The sequence below is a fragment of the Macrobrachium rosenbergii genome, chromosome 23 (genome assembly GCF_040412425.1).
Source record: "Macrobrachium rosenbergii isolate ZJJX-2024 chromosome 23, ASM4041242v1, whole genome shotgun sequence".
Classification (NCBI taxonomy): domain Eukaryota; kingdom Metazoa; phylum Arthropoda; class Malacostraca; order Decapoda; family Palaemonidae; genus Macrobrachium; species Macrobrachium rosenbergii.
The window spans coordinates 9,133,614-9,155,733 of record NC_089763.1 but is presented as its reverse complement, the minus strand read 5'-3'; the positions used below and the strand labels follow the sequence as shown (position 1 = coordinate 9,155,733).

General features: G+C 43.9%; 1 protein-coding gene across 2 annotated transcripts in view; it reads left to right on the top strand.

The window, feature by feature from the left end:
• The window catches only part of LOC136851247 (PC-esterase domain-containing protein 1B-like), a 157,346-nt gene that overhangs the window by 120,600 nt on the left and 14,626 nt on the right, over positions 1-22,120 (top strand). For both annotated transcript variants that reach the window (XM_067125204.1, XM_067125203.1), the window contains exon 4: positions 10,825-10,914. In XM_067125204.1, coding sequence (XP_066981305.1) covers positions 10,825-10,914 — 90 coding nt within the window. The remainder of the gene's footprint in view (positions 1-10,824; positions 10,915-22,120) is intronic.

The following is a 22,120-nucleotide window of genomic DNA, read 5'->3' as shown; positions in this document are numbered from 1 at the left end:
AAGTGTTGTGATCCCCTAGTGCAGTGGAGGGGGCGTCAGATCGGCCCCATAATGCCTCTAGGCCTGGACCTCTGTCGGACTCCCAGGACTTTGGGAGTGGGCAAGTCGAAAGCCTCAAGAAGGTTACAGGGGGACCCCACCGATCTGGCGTTCCTTCGGCAGGACCTGTTGTCGCTTCCCAGGCTGCCAGAGGATCGTGCGGCGTGCGAGACACGTATCCTGAAGGACTGCTTTCGTCCTCTCAGATCCTCCCCCATAACGAATTCTAGGCCTGGACCTCTGTCGGACTCCCAGGACTCTGGGAATGGACATGTCGAGTTTTCTCCGTCAAGAGGGTTATTTTGGGGCTTTCCACCAATCTGGCGTCCCTTCGCCAGGATCTGTTGAGCGTTTCCCCAGGCTGCTAAGGATCGTGCGTTCTTGCTCCTATGAGGAAGAAAGGTTTCCCCTCGCCCAGGCGTCTTCTCCCGCTTGCAGGGGTGGAACTCCCTGGAATGATTCTCTCTCCTTCAAGAAGCTTCAGTTGAAGAGGGCGCAGTCCTCTTTCTCAGTTGTATTTTCGTCTTCTTTGAGTGAAGGACGCTTTTCCATCGGCTGCAGCGTGGACTTGAAGCAGCTGTCCTGAATGCTTCTGAAGCTGTCTCCTCAGGACGCCTCTTGCTGCCGTCGCCATCTCCGCTCGGATGGGACGCACCAGGATGCTCATCAGGGCGCTCTCTTTGGTTGCCTTCGTCGTGACTCTTCAGAGCAATCAAAGACCGCTCGCTGGATCGCCATCCAGGGTGATCGGCTGCAGCCTGACGCTCTCAAGCAGCTATCCTGGGACGCTTCTGTGGCTGCTCGTCAGGGACGCTTTCTTGCTGCTGTGCAGGACGCTGCTCGGCTGGACGCTCGGCTGGACGCTCGCCAGGGCGCTCATCAGAGCGCCTCTTTGGTTGTTCAACGTGACGCTTCAGAGCAATCTTTCTGCTGGGAAAAGAAGATCCCTCTCTGCGTGTTGGACCTCAAGGTCTTCGTTCTCCTAAAGGACTTGGGAGACTCTCTGGTTTCTCCCCATTGAAGAGAGAAGTCTCTTGTGAGTCGGAGCCTGCAGTTTGAGCAGCCTCCTACTTCCTCGTCTTCCGACGGTCTACCAGGTGTTAGCTGGTCTTCTAAAGGACTTGTTTGGCGACAAGTTCAAACCCTCGGCTCCTCTCTCTCCTCCTTCTCAGTTTGCTTCGTCCAAGACGATGAGAGCGTCGGGGTTTGTTAAGATGACTTCTTCTCTGGCGACGAAGAAGGCCTTCAAGAAGGTTAACACCTGGATTGAGGAAAGAAAGACCCAAGGCAAGACTTCTTTTGCCTGCCTCCATCCAAGCTTTGCGACAAGGCAGGTTTGTGGTATGAGACCGGAGAGGACGTCGGCTCAAGTGTTCCTTCGTCGTCCCAGGGGTCTTCGCCAGCCTTGTCGACGCGCGCCCAGAAGGTCCTTCCTATCTGCAACCAAAGTTTCGTGGACTTTGTCAGAGACGGATCTCATTTGAAGGACTCTTTCGTCCCATGGAAGTCTTTTATTTCCTGGACTGGTGTTTGGGGACTTTAGGCATTAAGATTAGAAGTTCTTCTCTATCAGCCTGGGGAGCTGTCCAGCGTCTTGATCTGCATGGACAAGGCAGTCAGGGATGACTCGGAGGAACTGGCTTCCCTTTGTACGGGCCTCTTGAAGAAGAGGGCCTTGTACTGTAATTTACACTAAGTCAGTTTCTCCGTCGCAGAGGGCAGAATTGCTGTTCGCCCTGTTGTCTAGCCATCTCTTCCCCTGTCTTTGATCAGGATCTCGCCGCCAGTCTTGAAGGAAAAGGCCACTCAAGATCTCTTGGCCCATTCGTCAAGACGCCCAGCCTCCAAGTCCCTTCTCGTCTTCGTCAGTTCAGACCTCCAGGAAGAAGAAGCCCTTTCGTGGAGGAGCTTCTTCCTCTAGATCCTCTCCCCGAGGAAGAGGTTCTTTCCAGAGGCGGAGCCCCGCCTAAACCTAGGGGAAAAAGTGACCTTCAGCGCCTCCAGACACCTGTAGGAGCCAGGCTTCTTTTTTTGCGGGAGCCTGGAGAGCAAGAGGGCAGACTCCTGGTCCCTCTAATTGTCGAGAGAGGATGCAAGATCCCCTTTCTCGACACGCCACATCTGTGCACGTCGCCCAGGGATCTGTCGCCCTCTACCATCAAGAGAAGCAACAGCCCTTTTCGACCTATTGGAGCAAATGCTCAAGAAAAAAGCTGTGGAGCAAGTCCTGGAGCTGGACTCCCCAGGATTCTTCAACCGACTGTTCTTAGTTCGAAGCAGTCGGGAGGATGGAGATCAGTCCTAGATGTCAGCGGACTGAACCGCTTCATTTCGAAGGGAAGTTCAAGATGGAGACGTCCCAGTCTGTTCTAGGAGCATTTAAGACCAGGAGATTGGTTGTCTCTCTGGACTTACAGGACACCTTCTTTCATGTTCCCATACATCCCCAGTCGAGGAAGTACCTGAGCTTTGTACTGGGGGACGAGTGTTCCAATTCAGAGCTCTTTGCTTCGGGATAAGCACAGCCCCATAATCTTCACGATCATCATGAAAATGTGGCGAGATGGCTTCACTTGGCGGGCATACGAATCTCGCTTTACCTGAACGATTGGCTCTTTCGAGCCTCTTCACAGTCAAAGTGTCTGGAGGACCTGAAATCGACTTTGAAGTTGACAAAGTCCCTAGGACTTTTAGTAAACAAAGAAAAGTCCCATCTGATCCCGACGCAGTCCATCGTGTTCTGGGGATTCAGATGGATTCAGTGGCTTTTCAAGCTTTTCCATCCCAGGAACGGCAAGCAATGCTTTGGAAAAGTCCCATCCTACCTGGGGAAGGAAACATGCCCGGTGAGGAATGGATGAGTTTGCTGGGGACCATTTCCTCGCTGGAGAAGTTGGTTTCCCTGGGAAGACTGCATCTCAGACCCCTCCAGTTTTTCCTGGCGGAAAACTAGATAAACAAGGAGGATCTAAAGGAGTCCCTGAGGATCTCTCCGTAGTCAAGGATCTCCTGAGGTGGTGGCTTGTCCCCTCAAAGTTGGCAGAAGGGGTTTTCTCACACCTTCAGAGCCCTGATCTAGTGTTGTTTTCCACGCGTCCAGGGAGGGATGGGGAGCAACACTAGGGGGGGAGGAAGTGTCAGGCACCTGGAGAGGGGAACAGGTGTCCTGGCACATCAATCTCAAAAGAGTTTGGGGCGATTCTGCTGGCCCTTCTTTTTCCTCGAGAGCCAAGCTGTCAGGCCGAGTGATACAGGTAAACTCGGACAACACCACAGCCCTGGCATACCTCAAGAAACAGGGAGGAACTCACTCCGGTCCCTGTTTGTACTGGCGTAGGATTTCCTGCTTTGGGCGCATGCTCGGGGTATCACGATTCTCACGAGGTTCGTGGCAGGAGTGGAGAATATCCACGCGGACCTTCTCAGTCGGCAGCGTCATCTTCCGCCAACCGAGTGGACCCTTCATGAGGAGGTGTGTCAGGAGCTGTGGAGATTATGAGGAAGTCCCTTGGTGGATCTCTTCACGACATCCAGGACAAGGAGGCTTCCTCTCTACTGCTCTCCCTACTAGATCCAGGAGCAGTAGCGGTAGATGCCCTCCTCTGGGATTGGAAGGGATTGGATCTTTACGCCTTTCCTCCCTTCAAGATTCTGGGAGGTCATCAGGAAGTTTTCAAGCGTCGGAAGGGACGCCAAGGATGACTGTTGATCGCCCCCTTTTGGCCAGCGGCAGAATTGGTTCACAGAGGTCATTTCCTTCCTGGTGGACTTCCCAAGAAGTTCCCCTTAGAACCGATCTGCTCAGACATCATGTAGGTTTCGAAAGGTACCACAAAACCTCCCCGCTCTGAGTCTGACTGCGTTCAGACTATCTGAAATTGGCAGAGAGCGAGGGTTTTTCATGAGCAGTGGCAAGGGCCATGTGCCGGCGCCAGGAGACCCTCCTCCAATTTGGTGTCTACCAATCTTAGTGGGCCAATTTCAGGAAAGGGTGCAGAAGCAAGGGATTTTCCTGAACCTCGATCTCTGTGCCACAAATAGCAGACTTCCTTCTTCATCTTAGGGAGAAGAAAAAGCTGGCAGTCTCGACAATTAAGGGCGTTGAAATGTGCTCTCGGCAGTCTTCAGACATAGAGTTGGACTTAACTTAGTGCCGACAACAAGGATCTTCACGATCTCTTGAGGTCCTTTGAGACTTCTAAGGTACCTCATCCGTGGACACCTTCTAGAACCTGGATATCGTCCTAGAAATTTTTGAAGTCGGTTACATTCGAGCCTCTTCATTCGGCTTCCCTCAGGAATGTGACAAGGAAGGCTTTTTCCTAACTGCTCTGGCGACAACGAAGAGGAGTTAGTGAAGTTCAAGCCATCAACAAGCACATAGACTTTAGAGGGCATAAGGCCTTATGCTCCCTAAAGCCCTATGTGTTCTCGCCAAGAAAGAACCCTTCAACCCCTTGGCCCAAGAGTTTTGAGATCAAAGGATTTAGCAGAAATTCTTTAGCAAGAATAAGAGAGAGTCCTGTGCCCTGTCAGGGCTCTTGTTTTCTTCTTAGATAGGACAAAGAAAGGCCGAGGCCCGTCGGACAATCTGTGGTGTTCTGTCAAAGGCCGGACTTTCCAATGTCCAAGAATGCTCTGACATTCTTTTTAAGAAGTACATTCAGGGAGGCTCATTCTCCTGCCAAGACAGCGACATGAGACTTCTGAAAGTCAGGCTGGTTAGTGAGAGCTATCGCTGACCTCGGTGGCTTTCAGAAGAATATGTCCTGAAGCGATCTTCTGGGTACCACCTTCTGGAGAAGTAATTCAGTGTTAGCTTCACATTTCTTGTGGGACGTGAAGACGACATTTGAAAACTGCTACTTCGCTAGGACCATACGTTTATGCTAACATATGTTGGGGCTCTGTCAATACTCTTCCTATCCTTTAGAGGTTAGGAAGTATTTTTAATCTTGATTTTGTGTTTTTATGGTTGTTGGGTTAGCCACCGAGGTGGACGTCCCAGTCTTTAGCTTATACTAAGTTTTATTACTTAGGCTCGGTCAGGTGGTTGGTCGTTGCTCCTTTTGCCCTCACAGTATGGTCTTATGATCTAGTCCCATTGTGGTCACGCCCCGTGGACAGATCATCTAGAACTCACCAGCTATATAGGTCACTACCTTGCTGGAGACTCTGGTAAAGCAGAAGCAGGCTTGGGTGACAGTAATCACAAAGTCAGCTATGCTAACAGGTAAGGAACCAAGGCGTCAATCGCCTACATATATTTGTTTCTAAATCCTATTCTGTCTCTTCCCACCTCCAGTGGTGGGATTCAGCTATATATATATCTGACAGGTAAGTCTCATGAACAAAATGATATTTTAATAATAAAATAAAGTTTGTTCATACTTACCTGGCAGATATATATAATCATAGTGCCCACCCTCCTCCCCTCAGGAGACAGTGGCACTAGAAAATCTGAATAGAAAACAGGAATGGTTCCTGATACCCGCCTCCCAGCGGCGGGAATGGGTACTAACCACCTGGCCCCACTGCGTGTGCTGTGAGTTTTTTTAAATTCTGTCGGACTTCGGAGTATACAGCTATATATATATCTGCCAGGTAAGTATGAACAAACTTTTTATTATTAAAATATCATATTATGGGGACTCTGCACCTCAGATTTGTGTTTATGACTGACTCTTCATTTAGTACTCAGGGCCAAGAAGGAGTGTCTGCAAACACCGTGTCTTCTGGTCCTTGAATAGTTAGACAGGCATTGCTTCACTCAGCATGAAAGTTGAGTATGCATCCCAGACCAGAGCTTGCGTTGGCAGGGGCATATCCGTGTTCTTAGCAGTCAGTAGGAACCTGTCAGCTCATCAGGTATTATGTGTGAAGAGGTGATGGTCTGATGACCTGCAGAATGCTGCTTAATCTGCTCTGCTTAACTAGTCTGCCATGTTTTTCTTGTTCAGGATGTACCAGACTTTTAGCAGCAGTCCATAGGTCTCTTACCACTTGTCCATCTCCAGAGGTAGCTTGTTAACTCCTGAAAGATGGTGCCCCCTTCTGTTAACACATGCCACCACATGCCATGGACCAGATTTCTGACAAGAATGACATAACTGACAAAACATAGAAATATCCGCCCTTGCGCTTGGCCAAAAGAACTTATGTGATATTTTATGTATTGTTTTTCTAGATGAAAAATGGCCAGACATTAAGGATTCATGACCAAGCTTCTTTATAGCATTCCAGAACTTAGAAGGAACTAGCACTTGTCTGTGTCCCACATCTTCAGAATTTTTACTCTACACATTTTTGGTATATCAAACCATTATTTTCCACATATCTTAGATCTCTGTTCCAGCAAGATATTTCTTCCTTTGACTCCACACACCACCTGACATTTTCTGAGGACTGACATGAACATTGAGCTTTAGCAAATTCTTCAGGGTCTATAGTGACATAAGGAACACTGGCACACTATTTACCAAGGGTAAACTGGTTTAGCCAACCGTAACTTATGGGACATAGTTACTAACATGAGAGTTTCTTTCATAGCCTCCATTTATCATATTTAATCCATCGATTACATTTTTATTCAAGCTAGGAATTAAACCAATTAACAAATCAGCACACTGTACACTTAACGTGAGGTAGATACCTAGGAATACCAAGAAAATTATAAACTTTAGTAGTTTTTCCCAACTTATAGTGTTTTTGGAATCAAATCTTCCCTGGTTACAGTGGTATTATAGCCAATATCAAAAATCACTTCGGCCAGAAAACCAAAGGCTACCATTGATGTCAGTGATGCAATTCGAAAGTTTCTCTTCCCTGGATAAAGCAACACTAGTATTGGGAACTCCTGACTGAGGCTTACCGTTATCTCTCGAAAAGTTTCTTGGATTATCAGAGCGGTTGGGTTTAATGTGACCTGACTGACCACACAAATGACTATGTGTACGTTCTTGAGATCTGAATTCTTTACCTTATTGACAGTAGTCTTAGATTTTACCTTCTTACATTTTACAGGACCATGAGCTATCATATAACGATCAGTAGAAACAGCAGTTTCATGAGCACTTGAAAACTGTTTCTCTAAAAGGGATTCCCTTAATTCCATAGAATAATTAGCAAGTACCTGGTCCAGTGCCATAAAATCACAAACCCTTCAAAAGTCAGATAACTCTAACCATCTTTCAAAGTACTGATGCATACAACAAACAAGCTGAACATAACTTTCCCCACTTTCCAGTGCAATTTTCCTAAATTTCTTCTTATAAGCATTAGGATTAATCTGAAAATTCTTCAACAGTTCATGTTTTAAATCCTCATAACATGGGGTAATCATCTTTGTCCCAGTTATAAAACACAGTAATCCTTTCAAATCTTTGTATGTATCTATCTATCTCATCTGTGGTAAAAGGGGGAATTTTGGGTAGAGGTTTAACGAGCTTACCTTCTTCAATGGAACTACTATCAATGGCACTTGCATTAAATTTAGCTAGTTCTATTTCATGCATTCTCTCCTTCTCTTTCCTCCATCTCTTTCTCTCTCTCCTTTATCTCCTTCTGAGCAATTTCTAGCTTAAACTTCCTATCCTTCTCAACCCTATCCTTCTCCTCATCCATGTCCTTCTCCTTGGCCATCTCTTCTTTCCTTCTCGTGTCTTCAGCTTACTTATCTTCCCTATCATGCATAATTTTCAGCTGTTCCTTAACAAATACCTGAGCCTCTTCAGTTTCTGAATCTAGCGGAATAGCCTTATCCAATAACGCAGAAACATCCATAGCTAATAACAGTAATTTATATCTCACAGAAAAAATGAGGTTTTACTTGTTCACAAGCTAGGAGAATATTAGAAATTATCGCTGCACAAAAGCATTCAGCTTAATGGCAAGCAATTTCACCAAAGCCAAACTTATAAGTAACTATTACTAGCCTGGGTACTAAGACCATCACCTGTCATTCATAATTTGTATACTGTAAAAGTACTATGAAATTATAACAATTAAGGAAATCATACCAGGTGTGTCTATCATCAGACAAAAACCCAGAGTATTAACATCCTACATATTCCTAACAAGCAACTGGATCCTATGACCATGGTAAAATAAGTATTATCGGAAAGCGAGGTTGTTATTCATTCCTGCCCGAACACACACGTTCCACACTTTAAACAACTACCAAACCAAATTAAGAAAACTGCTCTTGCAGAAGGCTTATGATATTCACCATTAAATCAATACAGAACAAAACAAAACCACCTCTCTCTTGATTAAAAGAAACTCCACTAACCTAATATGAGTGAAAATGTGAAATTCACCTTACCTTAAGATGAATCAAGGTCTTACACAAGTCTTACACAAAGCAGCTGTCTCACCACTCCATTACAGTGGTATTGCTCATATGACACTGTACATGAAAAAGAAAGAAATCGTTAATCTAAAAACATCCTACTCTCTGCGCCACTTATCAAGATTTTGAGTGATGATTTAGAGATTTTCCCTCGGCTCTAGATGGGCCATTGACATAGGTTCAAAAACTGGGTATTAATTAGAAAAATGAAATATAAAGATATACGTATATTTATGTAAATATATATCATATGCCCTTGTACAGATATACATTAATCACGTACAATAAGGATGGTAAGCTATTATAATTGGGCAGAGCAATACATTTAGTCAGAATGATTAAAGAAGAGAAGTCGCTTGGAGCCAACATAAAGCAAAGCTATCAGACAAAATCAGCAGTAGATAGCATCTGCACTTTTATGGAGTCAGTTGGCAAAGTGACATGTTGCCTAGGAATCCACAGTAGGCAGAGTACCCAAATGGCCAACAACATGTAGAAAACTATCAGCAATCATCATGTATAGCGCAGTGGGTCATCAGGTGAAATATGGAGTATCAAAGAGAGAGGGATTCTGGAAATACTTATATGAACACTTATTTAAGAGTCCATGAAAATTCTCTAACAGTATTTCCAGAATAATGAGTGGACAATACATAGATAGTATACTGAACTGTATACATACATAGCATTAAAGTAATTAACATAAAAGTAAATAATAATTAAAGAGAGCATTTAACCCACAAGTTGGTTAGTGGAGGGCTGCCTAGGTAGTTAACAATGGGAGTTTTACGTTCACTCATCGCCTATGAAACAAGGAAACAAAACTCCTTCCGGATATTTAAGCGCCTGAGCTACAGGTGCTCCATCTATTGTTAAGGTTGTTTATTAATAGGAAACTACAGACAAGCAGCTCCTCAGAAAACCCCCTCACCCATCCTATGTTAGGAGAGTGTACCAAGGAAATGGGAGGTCTTCCATCATTGGTGTAGTGAGAATGGTCTTAATCTACTCAAGACAACTGTAAAAGAAGTAGCGGACTTTCTCATCTTCTTACACCAGAGAAGGCCCTTTCTGTATTGGATATGATCAAGGGTTACAGAGCTGCCCTTGCTCAAGTGTTCAGACCTTGGGTATAGACCTCTTGGCTTCTTGGGAACTTTCAGCCATGTTAAAACATTTTCAAAAGAAGCATGCCTCACAGAGTTGAGGCCCCTCAAGTGGGGCGTGACCAAGGTCCTTGCCAGCCTGAGACGGATGCCCTATGAGCCCCTTAAGAAGGCATTGGACCATGACCTGATCCTTTGGACGGTTTTCCTCTTGGCCTTTTGCTTGGGACCTGTGGTAGCTGCCCAAGAGGTTGTGCAGTCACCTGAGCTCCACATTTGGACAGAGTCAGTATATGCAATGTATCTTGGTCTGGCATAAGTCTGGAGGTGTGAATGTGGAATTACTGGATTCCCTTCCTCAATTTTTTTTGGGAGCAACATCACGGACCAAGTACTTGCTGGCTGGAGTCAGACTAGTTACAGGTTAGTACACTCTGGGTATCCTTTCCCTATTTGTGATAGGGTAGCGTCACCCTTGTCCTCTCTCCTATAGGGAGGGAGAAAGTCACACAGTAGAGTTTAGTCCTGAACCTTTTACTTGTAATAGTGGAACTCAGTTGCCTTCCATGATTCTCTGAAACATTCCTGCATGCTATAGAAGGGCACTCAGGCCCAGGGTCCTACTACTCTTGCCAGCCATTTCATCAGACCTGTAGGAGGTTACAGGAGCCATGTCTTCCTCTGCTTGCATGGGAACTGGGATCGTGTCAGTTCCATGGTAGCTTTTAACTCCAGTCAGTTGAAGGGCACTGACCTCCTACCCAGGGGTAAGTCTCCTATGTAAAAGGTGATGGTTTGTATTGTTGTAGGAACAAATAAATTTTAAGTGCAAATATGTATTTTTCCAGGGTAACCATCCAGAGCCTTTTATATTTTAGTCCCCACTGAACCATGAAGGCAACGGTTGGTGAGTGAGAGATACTCCCTCACTTACCCTAATCTCCACCTGGTTAGCTACCCTGTTACCAGGTTTTGACCAGTTCCAGCTCACAATGAAAACTATAATGTAAAAGGCTGTGATATTTATACCTAGGAAAATGCAGATTTTTTGTTCAAAATTTGTTATATGTACTGTAATAGCATAAGCTGGAAATAATGAATAAATTGTGTGAATATGTATGTGTTAGGAGATTTTTCTTGATATTGTGCATGGTCATGTAAATGATATCCTCAAAGTAATAAATCATGAGATAATGGTAAATAATGAGATAATGCCAGTGTTTTTTCCCCCTGAATATTTTGTTTAAAGTGTTGCAGAGCATTTTGGAGTTTTAATTATTGCACCGTAATTATTTTGCTTCTACCAATGATTTTTGAATGACTTTTCAGGGTGTCAACAAATCGTACATGGGAGATAGAGTCATCAAGATAACTGACAGATCATATGGAAGAGATTATTATGAAATTCGTGATTTCCAGGTAATTACAGTATCATCATTTTTAATGCTTTAGCTAGTTGGTATAAATGGAAATGTTAGTAGCAGGTATGAAATTGCATCACATTGATCAGGTTGTGCCAGTGAATCCATATCTTTTTTATTCTATTACCACTGTATTAATGTCATTAGTTTCAAGCAGTGTTTCTTTATTGTGCATGAATTTTATCTATGGATAAAGTTAGCTCACATTGGTACACCATAGGTGCAATAGACACTCAAAGAAAAAAGAAGAAGAATGCTTGACTTTCTGGAATGGACTGTCTAGTTCACCTGTTCTCCACCAGGTGTGTGTGTGTGTAGAATGTTTAAGCTCTTGGCAGAATTTTTGTTGTCTTGAAGGCCGGTGCATGCGTGCATTCATTTAGTATTTTACCCATTTGCGAGTTTTCATGGTATTGTGACCTCATTTTCTTTTCTTTAGGATGTCCTGTACAGGAAACAGTAAGAATAATTGTTCTACAGAAATTAATTTTGAGTTAAAGTTGACCCACAGGATTCATGGGGACAGGGACCACAACAACCTGCATATAGCTGAAATCTCACGAATACTTGCATGTCCCTCTAAAAATGCTTATACCTGCCTATTTTAATAATTCAAACACCAAATGTAAACCTTAAACTATCATTCTATGCAAATACACAAACTATCATCCTAAAACACTTTTATATAATTTCAAAAGTCATCTTACAGCATTATTTTAAAAATGAATGAAGCGATTTGCTACAGCTAACGTGAAAATTAATCAGGTTACCCACTATACTGTATTCAGACATGCATGTTTTCTTTCATACAGTTACTATTCAAGCCATTCCTTTTTGTTGGCAACAATTCGAGAGAGAGAGAGAGAACAAAATACATAGGCACATAAAAAATATTTCATATTAAGATTACGTAAGTCATATGGGTACTCACCAGTGATGATTTTTGATTAAAGATGATGATGATGAAATAGCAGTGCAGTCCGATGAATGGCGATGAAGATATGACTGCACAGCAAAGCAGAGGATGTTACTTGTCCTCTGGGGGTGCCTGTTCCCCTTCTTCAGGTGACATGGGAGGCACTTCTTCAGGTGCTTAGGGGATGGGGGGACATCAAAGGGATTTGGGGCGGCTTTAGGGGTCCTTCTTCGTCTGTTTGATAAACATGGTGATAGGAGTTGCACCCTCACAGCTTCTTCATGTTATACAGAGCATTATTATAGTGGGACTAGGCGGTCTTGTTAAACTGTAATAAAACAGGTTTTGGTGACTAATGGAAAAACCTATTTTTGGTAGTCGCTGTTGAATCCTCAAGGAGTTACTTTCCATGGTCTACCGGAGCTCCATGGTGACCAAACTAATATCAAAGAATTCTCTTCTAGTTGGTCTTTTTGGCCAGGGATTGTGTCATAATGATTAACATTATAACACATGATGGAGTATATAATGGACTCAAAGATAAGAGGGCACTTCCCCTTATCTTCAGTGAAGCTGAACCCAGTTTTCCAACATCAAAAGAACCTGCAAGAAAGAGAAGTGATTATTGCACATGTGCATCTGCCCTCATGTATACAACTGGGCCATTAAAGACCAATAAGCCATTACTCTCTGTTGGTTAATGCAGGGTGATATCTTGCCCAAATCCCATGCCTTTTTGTCAGGGAAGTGGGAGGGTTTTAAGGGCTCAACAGCAACCACCAAAAATAGGTTTTTCCTACATCAAAACCTGTTTTTTTGATAGCATAGTCACTTGTTTCTACGTCCTCAGGAGGTTTACAAAGAAATTGACGTGACAAAAAAAGGCTTAAGCTCTCAAGCTCTCAAATTTTAATCCCAACACCCCAAAGGAAAAAACATTTCTGGTAAATGGTCAAGCCACAGATGTCAAGTCCCATTCTTTATACCAAATACTCTTCAGGAAGGTTTTGGTACCAAGGAACAAGAAACTATACACGAACTTACGTTGTAGGATGTAGTTCTACAGTGGCTTACCTAATCATGGTGGGTTTGGCTGCAGTACTGTGGGCCTTCTCCAGCCATAGTTAGCATACTCACTATCAATATGACCCTGGTTTTCTGCTGTAGCACCTATGGGGTTAGGACTAACCATGACACCTACAGTTGAATTTGTTTGAGCATGGCAGTAATTTATCGGATGACCACCCTATAGATTGGAGACTTGGAAGAAGAGACATTTCTGAAGAAGGCCAACAACATACTTACTTTCTAATATCATGTGACCTAGGAAAGTAGTGTGGATTTGCCTTTTAATGAGAGACACTACAATCATCTCTCAGCCCTTGTAGGGAGAGTGGTTATTTTTGTGCTAGGGTGTAGGAAAATAGGACCCTCTGGGACGTTTGCCGTGAATTCTAGGTAAACCTTAAATGCTTGAACCAGGCATAATGTCTTGTCTGCTAAATTGAGTTTTTTTACAAGAATAGGTTTCCTTTTAAAGGATCCTCATTCTTGGCCAGGAAATGATGGGCCAGGGGACAATAATTGATGGTCAGCTGCCAAAGAAATGATGCATTGTCCCCATCTAAGAAGAGCCCAGTTCACTAATACGAGCTCCAGATGGCAAATGCAACAAAGAAAGATCTCCTTTTGTAGTATGTGCATTGAGGTTGTACTGGTCCGCTGAATTGAGAGGTTGATGAAGTCTAAGCACCTTGTTCAGGTACCAAGTAATTAGAATCCTTTTGGGAGCAGGCCTTTGTAGAGAAAAGACTGCAGAAGGAAATGACAACTTCTATCCGGATTCTATACTGGAGTCAATCCTGAATCCATAAAGCAAAGGGTTCCGTTAATGCAGCCTTGTATGCCGTCTGTTGCAACTGCAAGGCGTTTTTTCTTTAAAGGGTTTGCAGTAAACCCCCATTTTAAAGTGTTCTCACAATGTAGCGGACTCAACGATTAGCGGATTTTTCTATGGAACGTATATATGCATTATTCTGGAAAATTCAGCAGCCCATTCGCGGTATTTTTCACTAAGAAATATTCACTAATCACTGTATTTTCATATTTTTATGACTAAATGTACTTTTTGTGATAAAACTATTAAAATACTCAGAGTAACCAGGTAGTGCTCAGTTTACTGATAATTGATTTTGCGATGGGGTAAGCAATAAATAATATGACAATATTTATAAAATATTTTTAAATTTTGCATGGGCACAGGCAGCAGTGTACAATCAGGCAGTGAGAGAGACCAAATTACAATAGACCATCTTCTTTTCCTCCATCATTACGGTAGTTATGTTATAAGTAACGTTATGTAGCATAGGACTGATATATTTTTACATTATATCCTTTTTTCACTACAGATAAAAGACCGGCAGCCACCAAGGACTGCTAAATTCAAGCTGCAAGTTGTAGCTGAAGCTGAAAACAGTGTTCAACCATCATAATGACCATAAATTATCGTGCATTGGCAATATGGTTGAAACTTAACCCGTAAATAAAATTGGAGAAAGGTATTTTAATCAAAACTGCTTAACACGAAAGAACACATATTACTGCTGTTTTCATGCCGATAAAATATAAATATGTAAACCTCGAATTATGATGAAATAAAGTGAAAATAGAACGGAATCTTGATTTTTTACACAAAACAAACATGCTCCCAAATGGCCATCATCATCTATTAACGAAAAAATAGCTAAATTAATGTCACAATGAGACATATTTAAGTTATATTTTGACTTAAAAACACTAGTATAATGAAAAGTAACTTACCCCATATAAATAAATTATCTAGAGATTCATTTATGCTAACTAAAATGCAAGAAAAAGCGCTCAGAACTGAGTTTTTCATCATGAAAAATAAACTTACATGTCGATTTAAATAAAGGCGAAATGAATTTCAGCGTAATCGATTTCCAAACCAAAATATTGATATAATATATAATACAAAGGCAGTATAATAAGATATGCAATATTATTGGATACATGAAATTCATAATCCCCCGAACTTATGCGATTCGAGTTGCGCAAATTCTGGAGACACTCGAAATATTTTCATTGGAACCTAACTAATTGTCATTGAGTTTTTTCTGAACACGCGAATTTTTTTGAATACTGAGAAACAATGCAATAGTGATTACAGTAAACCCCGTATTCGCATTCTCATGGTTCACGGACTCACGCATTCAATGGTTTAGCTGTGGAACATATCTAGCCATCATTGTAGGAAAATTTGCCCATTAGCGGTATTTTTTTGAGAAATATTCACTAATTACTGTATTTTCATATAATTTTCATGAATAAATGCACTTTTTGTGATAAAACTATTAAAATACTCAGGTATAAGCATGTTTACAGGGTTTTCTTGGTTTAAGCTATCAAAATGGGCAGTTCTAAGTGTTTTTAAGAGGGTTTTAAGCATTCATTTGGATTTGACCTATTCACAGGGGGCGTGTGGGACACATCCCCACGAATCTGTAGGGTTCACTGTATGTTTAATTTTTTATATAATTTATAAGTTTTCAAGCTTTAATGTGTAAATTAAATAACATTAAATAATAAAAGTAATCATTTTCTCTCTCTCTCTCTCTCTCTCTCTCTCTCTCTCTCTCTCTCTCTCTCTCTCTCTCTCTCTCTCTCTCTCTCTCTATTTTACCAAGATGAATTTTTATATGTACATGTATATGTTAATTTTTTTGTATGATAAATAAATTTTTCACCTAATAATAAGTACTAATTTTAAAATAATAATAATAATAATAATAAAAAAACTATAAATGCAAATTCTCATGTACATTACACAGTGATATCGTCTATCCGGATAATAGGGGCCAGAATGATAAGTGAAACTGCTAAAGTAGCAGTGGCCCCTCCATTGGGGGAGGCATATACTGTATATACATGGTATATATTTAAAGGCTTTACTGTAAGCCTTTCCCACACTGGTTATAAACACTTCCTATGCACTTAAACACTGGTTACTGTATTGAAACATATTTTGATCTCCTATCACAGTAATATGCATAAAAAAGATCGTCCCATATTTGTAATGTTTCGTTCTGAGAATCAGCTGACTGAAGCTGCTCACTACTACCGAAACAATTAGGAAAATAATTTTTAGTTGCTAAAAGAAACAAATTTATCAATGAAATTATTTTTAATTCTGTACATAAAAGTTTATGATACAGTAATTCATATTTCATTCAGAGAGAGACTCTTAAAGTTAGAGAGAGAAAGAAAAATACAGTTTTGTGAAGAGAAATTTTGTACTGCTTACAGCACAGTAGCTTGGGACGAGACTAAGTCTTGACTAAGTTTGACAAGCTGGTGATGAAATTGTATACAGTATTCCTTGTTTGCTAACGTGTGAAATCAATTTTAATTATTTTTACAGTGATTTACGATGAAACATCAACAGTGATAAGATATTCTCTTATGTACCACTCACGTGCCTTGTCCCAGTGCCTGTATTACTATTTTGATCTCCTATCACAGTAATATGCATAAAAAAAGATAGTCCCATATTTGTAATGTTTACGTTCTGAGAATCAGCTGACTGAAGTTGCTCACTACTAATGAAAGAATTAGGAAAATAATTTTTAGTTGCTAAAGAAACAAATTTATCAATGAAATTATTTTTAATTCTGTACATAAAAGTTTATTGATACAGTAATTCATATTTGAGAGATTGAAATGGTGTGTATTGTACAGCACAGTAGCAGGACGAGACTGTATACAGTATCCTTGAGTTGATATTTTACGTTTATGAAATTCGGATTTTAATTAATTTTACAGTGATTTAGATGAAACATCATTCAGTGATAAGATATTCTCTTATGTACCACTCCAACGTGCTTTGTCAGTGCCTGTGGGTATTATCTCAAGTTTTCAGTCTTGTGCATTAGTTGTAAGCCGTTCTTCTCACGTAACATGATGAAACATCGCTGTTTTCCATCCAATATGGCTGCCCGAATTGGCTTATCTACTTTTAATTTTTAATTTTTGATGAATATTTCTGAAAAATCCGCGATTTGCAGTGAAGCATCTTTTGTTTAATTTCATTTTGTACTGAATTATATGTCATAATGCAATGAACCAACATTACTAGCAGATATTAATAATTTCTGAGTCCAGTCCCGTGTCAGCCGGTGAAATTCCATTACAGCACGAATTTCCAGGTATAACCTTGCTAGATATACCAGAGAAAAAGAGCTTTCAGGAAAGCTGGGGTTACTACCCCAGTCGGCGTCTTCTAGGAAGGCGTCGGTATAAGAAGGGTGAGTGAATTACCACTACCACGAAACCTACTCGAAAGATCTCTCCCTATCAAAACCCCGAACAGAGCGGTGAGCCGTTACAGCCCCACACCAAACACCCGCCAGGACGGCGACACCAGCGCCACCTACCTCATTCCATTTTCTAGCACGTGAAATCGCTGTTTGTTTTGTGTGCTCGTCTCCATTATTTTGGATTTTTCTGCTTTCTGCGATGGCGTCGAGCAGCTTTACCATTTCCAAGTTAAGTACCATCTTCTTGTGGGGTTTTGTTCTATTTTTTGGCTGTTACGGTCTCGTATTTTCATAAATATTGAGATCTTATTATGTCGCCACGGCGTCCCCCGCCAGCCATGTCGACCGCGAGGCGACTCCTTCTGTTCTTTTCAGTTGGAGTTGTCTCCTCGTCGTTATAGATAGATTTTGCCCCCTTGGTTCCCTTCCTGGTGGTTCCTTGCGGTGGCTCCCCCTTTTTGTTTATGAATTATTTCAATTGGCCTACTGGCCTTTGTGAGAGTGATGCCCGTCCAGGTACCCCCTCCAGGTTGGGTTCCTGTTATTTTTGGTCTTACTAGGCTAATTATTTTTTGCTTGAAGATGGTGCTCTCTTTTAGTTTTATGTTTTTTATTATTTTATTGGTTTGTTTACCTCGGGTGTTGGCGGCAGCCTCAGATCTAACCGCTTCCCGTGGTAGGCTACGCTCTCTGTTGAGCACATTTTAGTTTTTATGAGTGATGATTATTTTGTGGAGTAGGCTTGTTTGCTTCCATCCCTTGCCCTGGGTGGGGAGTTCAGGTTGAGGGAGTTTTGTTGCTGTTTCCTCCGGGATCGTTTTTCGGTGGGCAGAGTGAGCCCCTTAGTTCTCTTCCTCCATTTGGGGGGAATCGAGTTCTTAGGATGTGTTTCCTCTAGGCTAGTCGCCCCCTTGCCCGCCATTCTCGATCCCGGTTGGTTCTCGGCACAAAATTTCTCTCCCTGTTGCTTCCTCCTCCCTTCTGCCCTCCTTTTCCTAGCCTATATTAGGTTAGGTCCATATTAGCTTCGCCTAGGTAGGAGTCGGGCTTCGGGTTGCGTTGCTTCCAGTCATATTACCCTTCCAAGATTCATCGTCTGGGAGGTATGGTGCAGTTGAGCGGGTGAGCTTCTCCCCGTCTCCTGTTCCTTCCTGGTAGCCTACTCCTCCTCCTTCCCCCCCCCCCCCTCCTCCTCTCTCCAGCCTTGCTCTACTCGTGCGGGTGACGCTAGATGGCGTTTTCTCCGAGTTCAGGGACTTCTCCTGTTGGTTGAGGGATTCGCTCCCTCCCATATCGTCCCTAGCATCGCTGTATTGGGGTTGGTGGTTTGTTTACTCGAACGTGTTCGAGTCACTCCTCGTCTCCCCGTCGGGTTACGTTGATACGGTAATAAATATTGCTTCAGCCTATGTTATGAACATACGAGCATTTTACCCGTCTTGTTTCTCCGGCGGGGAAGTAAGGGCGGAAGGTTTTTCATTTTATAGAGGAGCGGATCCTTCCGTCCTCTTGAGTTCTTACCATCACTTGTTACTGTTATTATTTTTTTTTTGTTTTTAGATAAGTCTGTTTATCTACAGGAGTATTCTCCTTTATTCATTATATATATTATATCGTGAGTCGGTCCTATACCCGGGGCTCCGCCGTTATTTTACTGGCAGCCCTTATGGTTGGTTCCTGGTCTCTCTTTCCTTCATTCCCGGAGTACTCCGGGGTCTGAAATCTTTACCTTCCACTCTATGTAATTTAGAGCTTATTGGCCCAGTTTATGATAAGGGAGTTCTTCTCCGCCGGAGTATTCGGTTGCAGTTGAGTTTCCCGGCCTGCCAGCTTTAGTTTGCTTAGGGTGGGAGGTTCATGTACTTTTCTACCTTACAGACTGTTCGCTGTGAGGAGGGGTGCACCGCCTCCCTCCAACAACCTTACGGTCACGTAGTTTGCCGGACCCACGCTGGTTGTGCGGTCCGACTGGATGACCTGGTTGTCTGGCACCCTGATGGTTGTGAGGTTTGCTTCGCTCTCTGCACAACTGTCCAGGATGAGTCGGTAAGTGACAGTCTTTACATTACTCCTGCTTTATGCTCCTCATATTGTATATTGTATATTGTTTATGAGGTTCCCGGAATGGTTTTCGTTCTTAGCTAATTGTTGGTTTTCTTACAGGCGGATGAAGCTTCCAAGAAGTCTGCCTTGGAATCCCTCCGGGCCTGGGTGGCTGGGTTTGGCAGGAATGTTCCGTCGGGAAGCCCTACGTCCTCGACGCCAGGTTGAGGACTTGCTCTACCCCGGCGCACGGGTGGCGGCCGCAGTGCCTGAAGACCTTGCCACCCCTATCATCCAGCAGATCCGGGATGCGACCCAGCCACCCCAAGTGGATATCCTCTCGCTGAGGTCTCGGAGGATGTAGCCGCCATGGATCTTAACCTGGAACCAATGAACATAGAGCAGGACCAGGTGGTAAGTGGTGAGGTAAGTGAGGTTGTTGGGGCGCCCCCCCTTTATTTGACTCCCCTGCTTCATCAATTTCTTCTTTTGCAGGTTTTGTGAAGTCTTCCTCCTTGGGTGATAGAGCTCCGTCTGCTATCCCCAAGTTGAAGTTGAAGACTTCATGGAAGGCGAAGGGCTACAAGTCCTCGACCTCCAAGAAGGCATCGCCCTTCCCCGTCGAAGGCTAAGGTTTCAGGACCTGTAGCCTCCGGGAGCAAGTCTGGTTCCTCCAGCAAAGGCGCGAGTAAGAGGGCTGCAAAACCAAGCCCTCCTCGCCAGCCTCTTTTTGACGCAGAGGCCTTTGCCAATCAGCTGTATAAGCGTTTACGGAGGACCTAGATTCGAGATTTAACAAAATCTCCGAGAAGTTGGCCAGTCATGATAACATACTGGCGGGAATGGCTCACCCACCCCAGCCGAACCACAGTATGTTATCCCCGACACTGCGGACCTCCGCCGTTCGATGTCGGTAACCCTTGGCGTTTTGCACTCCGGGCCATCCAACATGATGGCAAACTGACACTTGATGGTCTTGGCACGAGACGGTTGGAGGGTGGAGTTCTTCCCCCGATCTCCTGCCCCCTTACCCAGGCCGTGAGGCTTACGGAGGAAGCTTGGATTCGGTCAGACAAGGTTCCTAGGAGACTGTCATCGTCCCTAGGGACCAAGCTCAGTCGGCTCTTCTCGCACTCTGACGGAGTGGCAGGCAGTGAACACAAAAGTTGACTCCTTTCAGGGCAACTTCACTATGTTTGCCCTGGGAGACAACCTTCCCACCCCTTGCTTGGACAAAGTCGCTCTGGCTACGGCCCGAGCGTGCTTTCGATGGTAATCCGTTACCACAGCTGAGGGAGACAGACCCTACTTCCCTGGTTTTCCCAGGAAGTAATGAGTTCTGGTTGGAGCGCCCGTCCACTTTCACTGTCGGGAAGCTGGACCCCTTCTGCGCTTCCACACAATTCAGTGAGCAGCTCCCCAAGCTGCCGGAACTCTTTTGAAAGCGGAGTTTGATGCTCGGGTTAAGTTAGCCCGGTCCTTGAACTCCGTATGCCTTCTGAAGCTACTGCCGTCTCCTGCTCGGACGAAGCCTTTTTTCAGGTTTTGGCTAAGTCCTTGCTGGCAGGCTTCCAGTCTGACTTATTTGAGTTTATCATGGCCAGACTGGAATGCAGGAAGTTCATCTTTGCCGATGCAACTATCCGCCACGAGCCTAACAAGCTCGTGAAAAGCTCGATCTGGGGACCTAACCTCTTCCCTGAAGAGGAGGTCACAAAATGTTATGGCCGAGGCTACGGGCCAACCAGAGTCTTCGTTCTCGCTGGGGCATTTCGGCCTATAAGCGCAAGACCCCAGAATCGGCCGCCCCCAATCGAGAGGAGTAAACGTTCAGGAGGCATAAGAGGCCCCACCATCAGGCGGTAGTCAAGCCGTCCCGGTCTCGGCAGTGGCACAGCCTTCTACTTCCAAGGCTCACCCCCAACAGTATGTGCTGGTCCAACCAGCTGCACCCTCCTATGGCCTCACCGGCGCATAACCCCACATATGAGGGCCGTGGTTTTTCACGGCCTTAATAGGGTTGCAAGGGGAGGAAGAGGCAAAGCCCCTCACAGAGGAAGCCCAACACCACCCCAAGGGGAAGACCTGGACGTGGTAGGGGGAATAAACCCGCTCCCTCCCACTGAGAGAACACAGGTAGGCGGTCGCCTGTTTTGGTTCAGGGACCAATGGACCTTCAGCCCTTGGGCACACAGCATTGTGTCCAAAGGACTAGGATGGAGCTGGATCAAAACCCTCCTCCTCTAACCAGGTTTTACCAGCCACCCACATCAATCCTAAAGGATTACGTGACAGAATTGCTCAACAAACGAGCAATAAAGAAAGTAAGGCACCTAAAGTTTCAAGGCAGGTTATTCACTGTTCCCAAAAAAGACTCCGATCAGCAAAGAGTGATCCTGGATCTGTCGCGTCTAAATCTCTACATAAAATGCGACAAATTTCGCATGCTTACGGTAGCTCAGGTCACGGACTCTACTTCGCGTGGAGCCGTCACCACCTCTATCGATCTTTCAGACGCTTATTATCACGTCCCGGTTGCGGCGGAACTTCTCTCAGTTCCTCGGTTTCAGACTCGGGAATCAAGCCTACTCCTTCAGGGTCATGCCCTTCGGTCTGAACATTGCGCCCAGGATATTCACAAAGCTGGCGGACACGGTAGTACAACAACTCCGGTCTCAAGGGATATCCCTAGCAGCATATTTGGACGATTGGATAATTTGGGCACCAACAGTTCGGGTGTCAGAAAGCTACGTCCATAGTCATCAATTTCCTGGAGTCATTAGGTTTTCAACTGAACAGAGAGAAGTCCCGCCTGACTCGGAGTCCCGGTTTCAGTGGTTGGGTCTCCAGTGGGATCTGTCATCTCACACGCTGTCCCTTCCGCCTCCCAAGAGGAAAGAGATAGCATC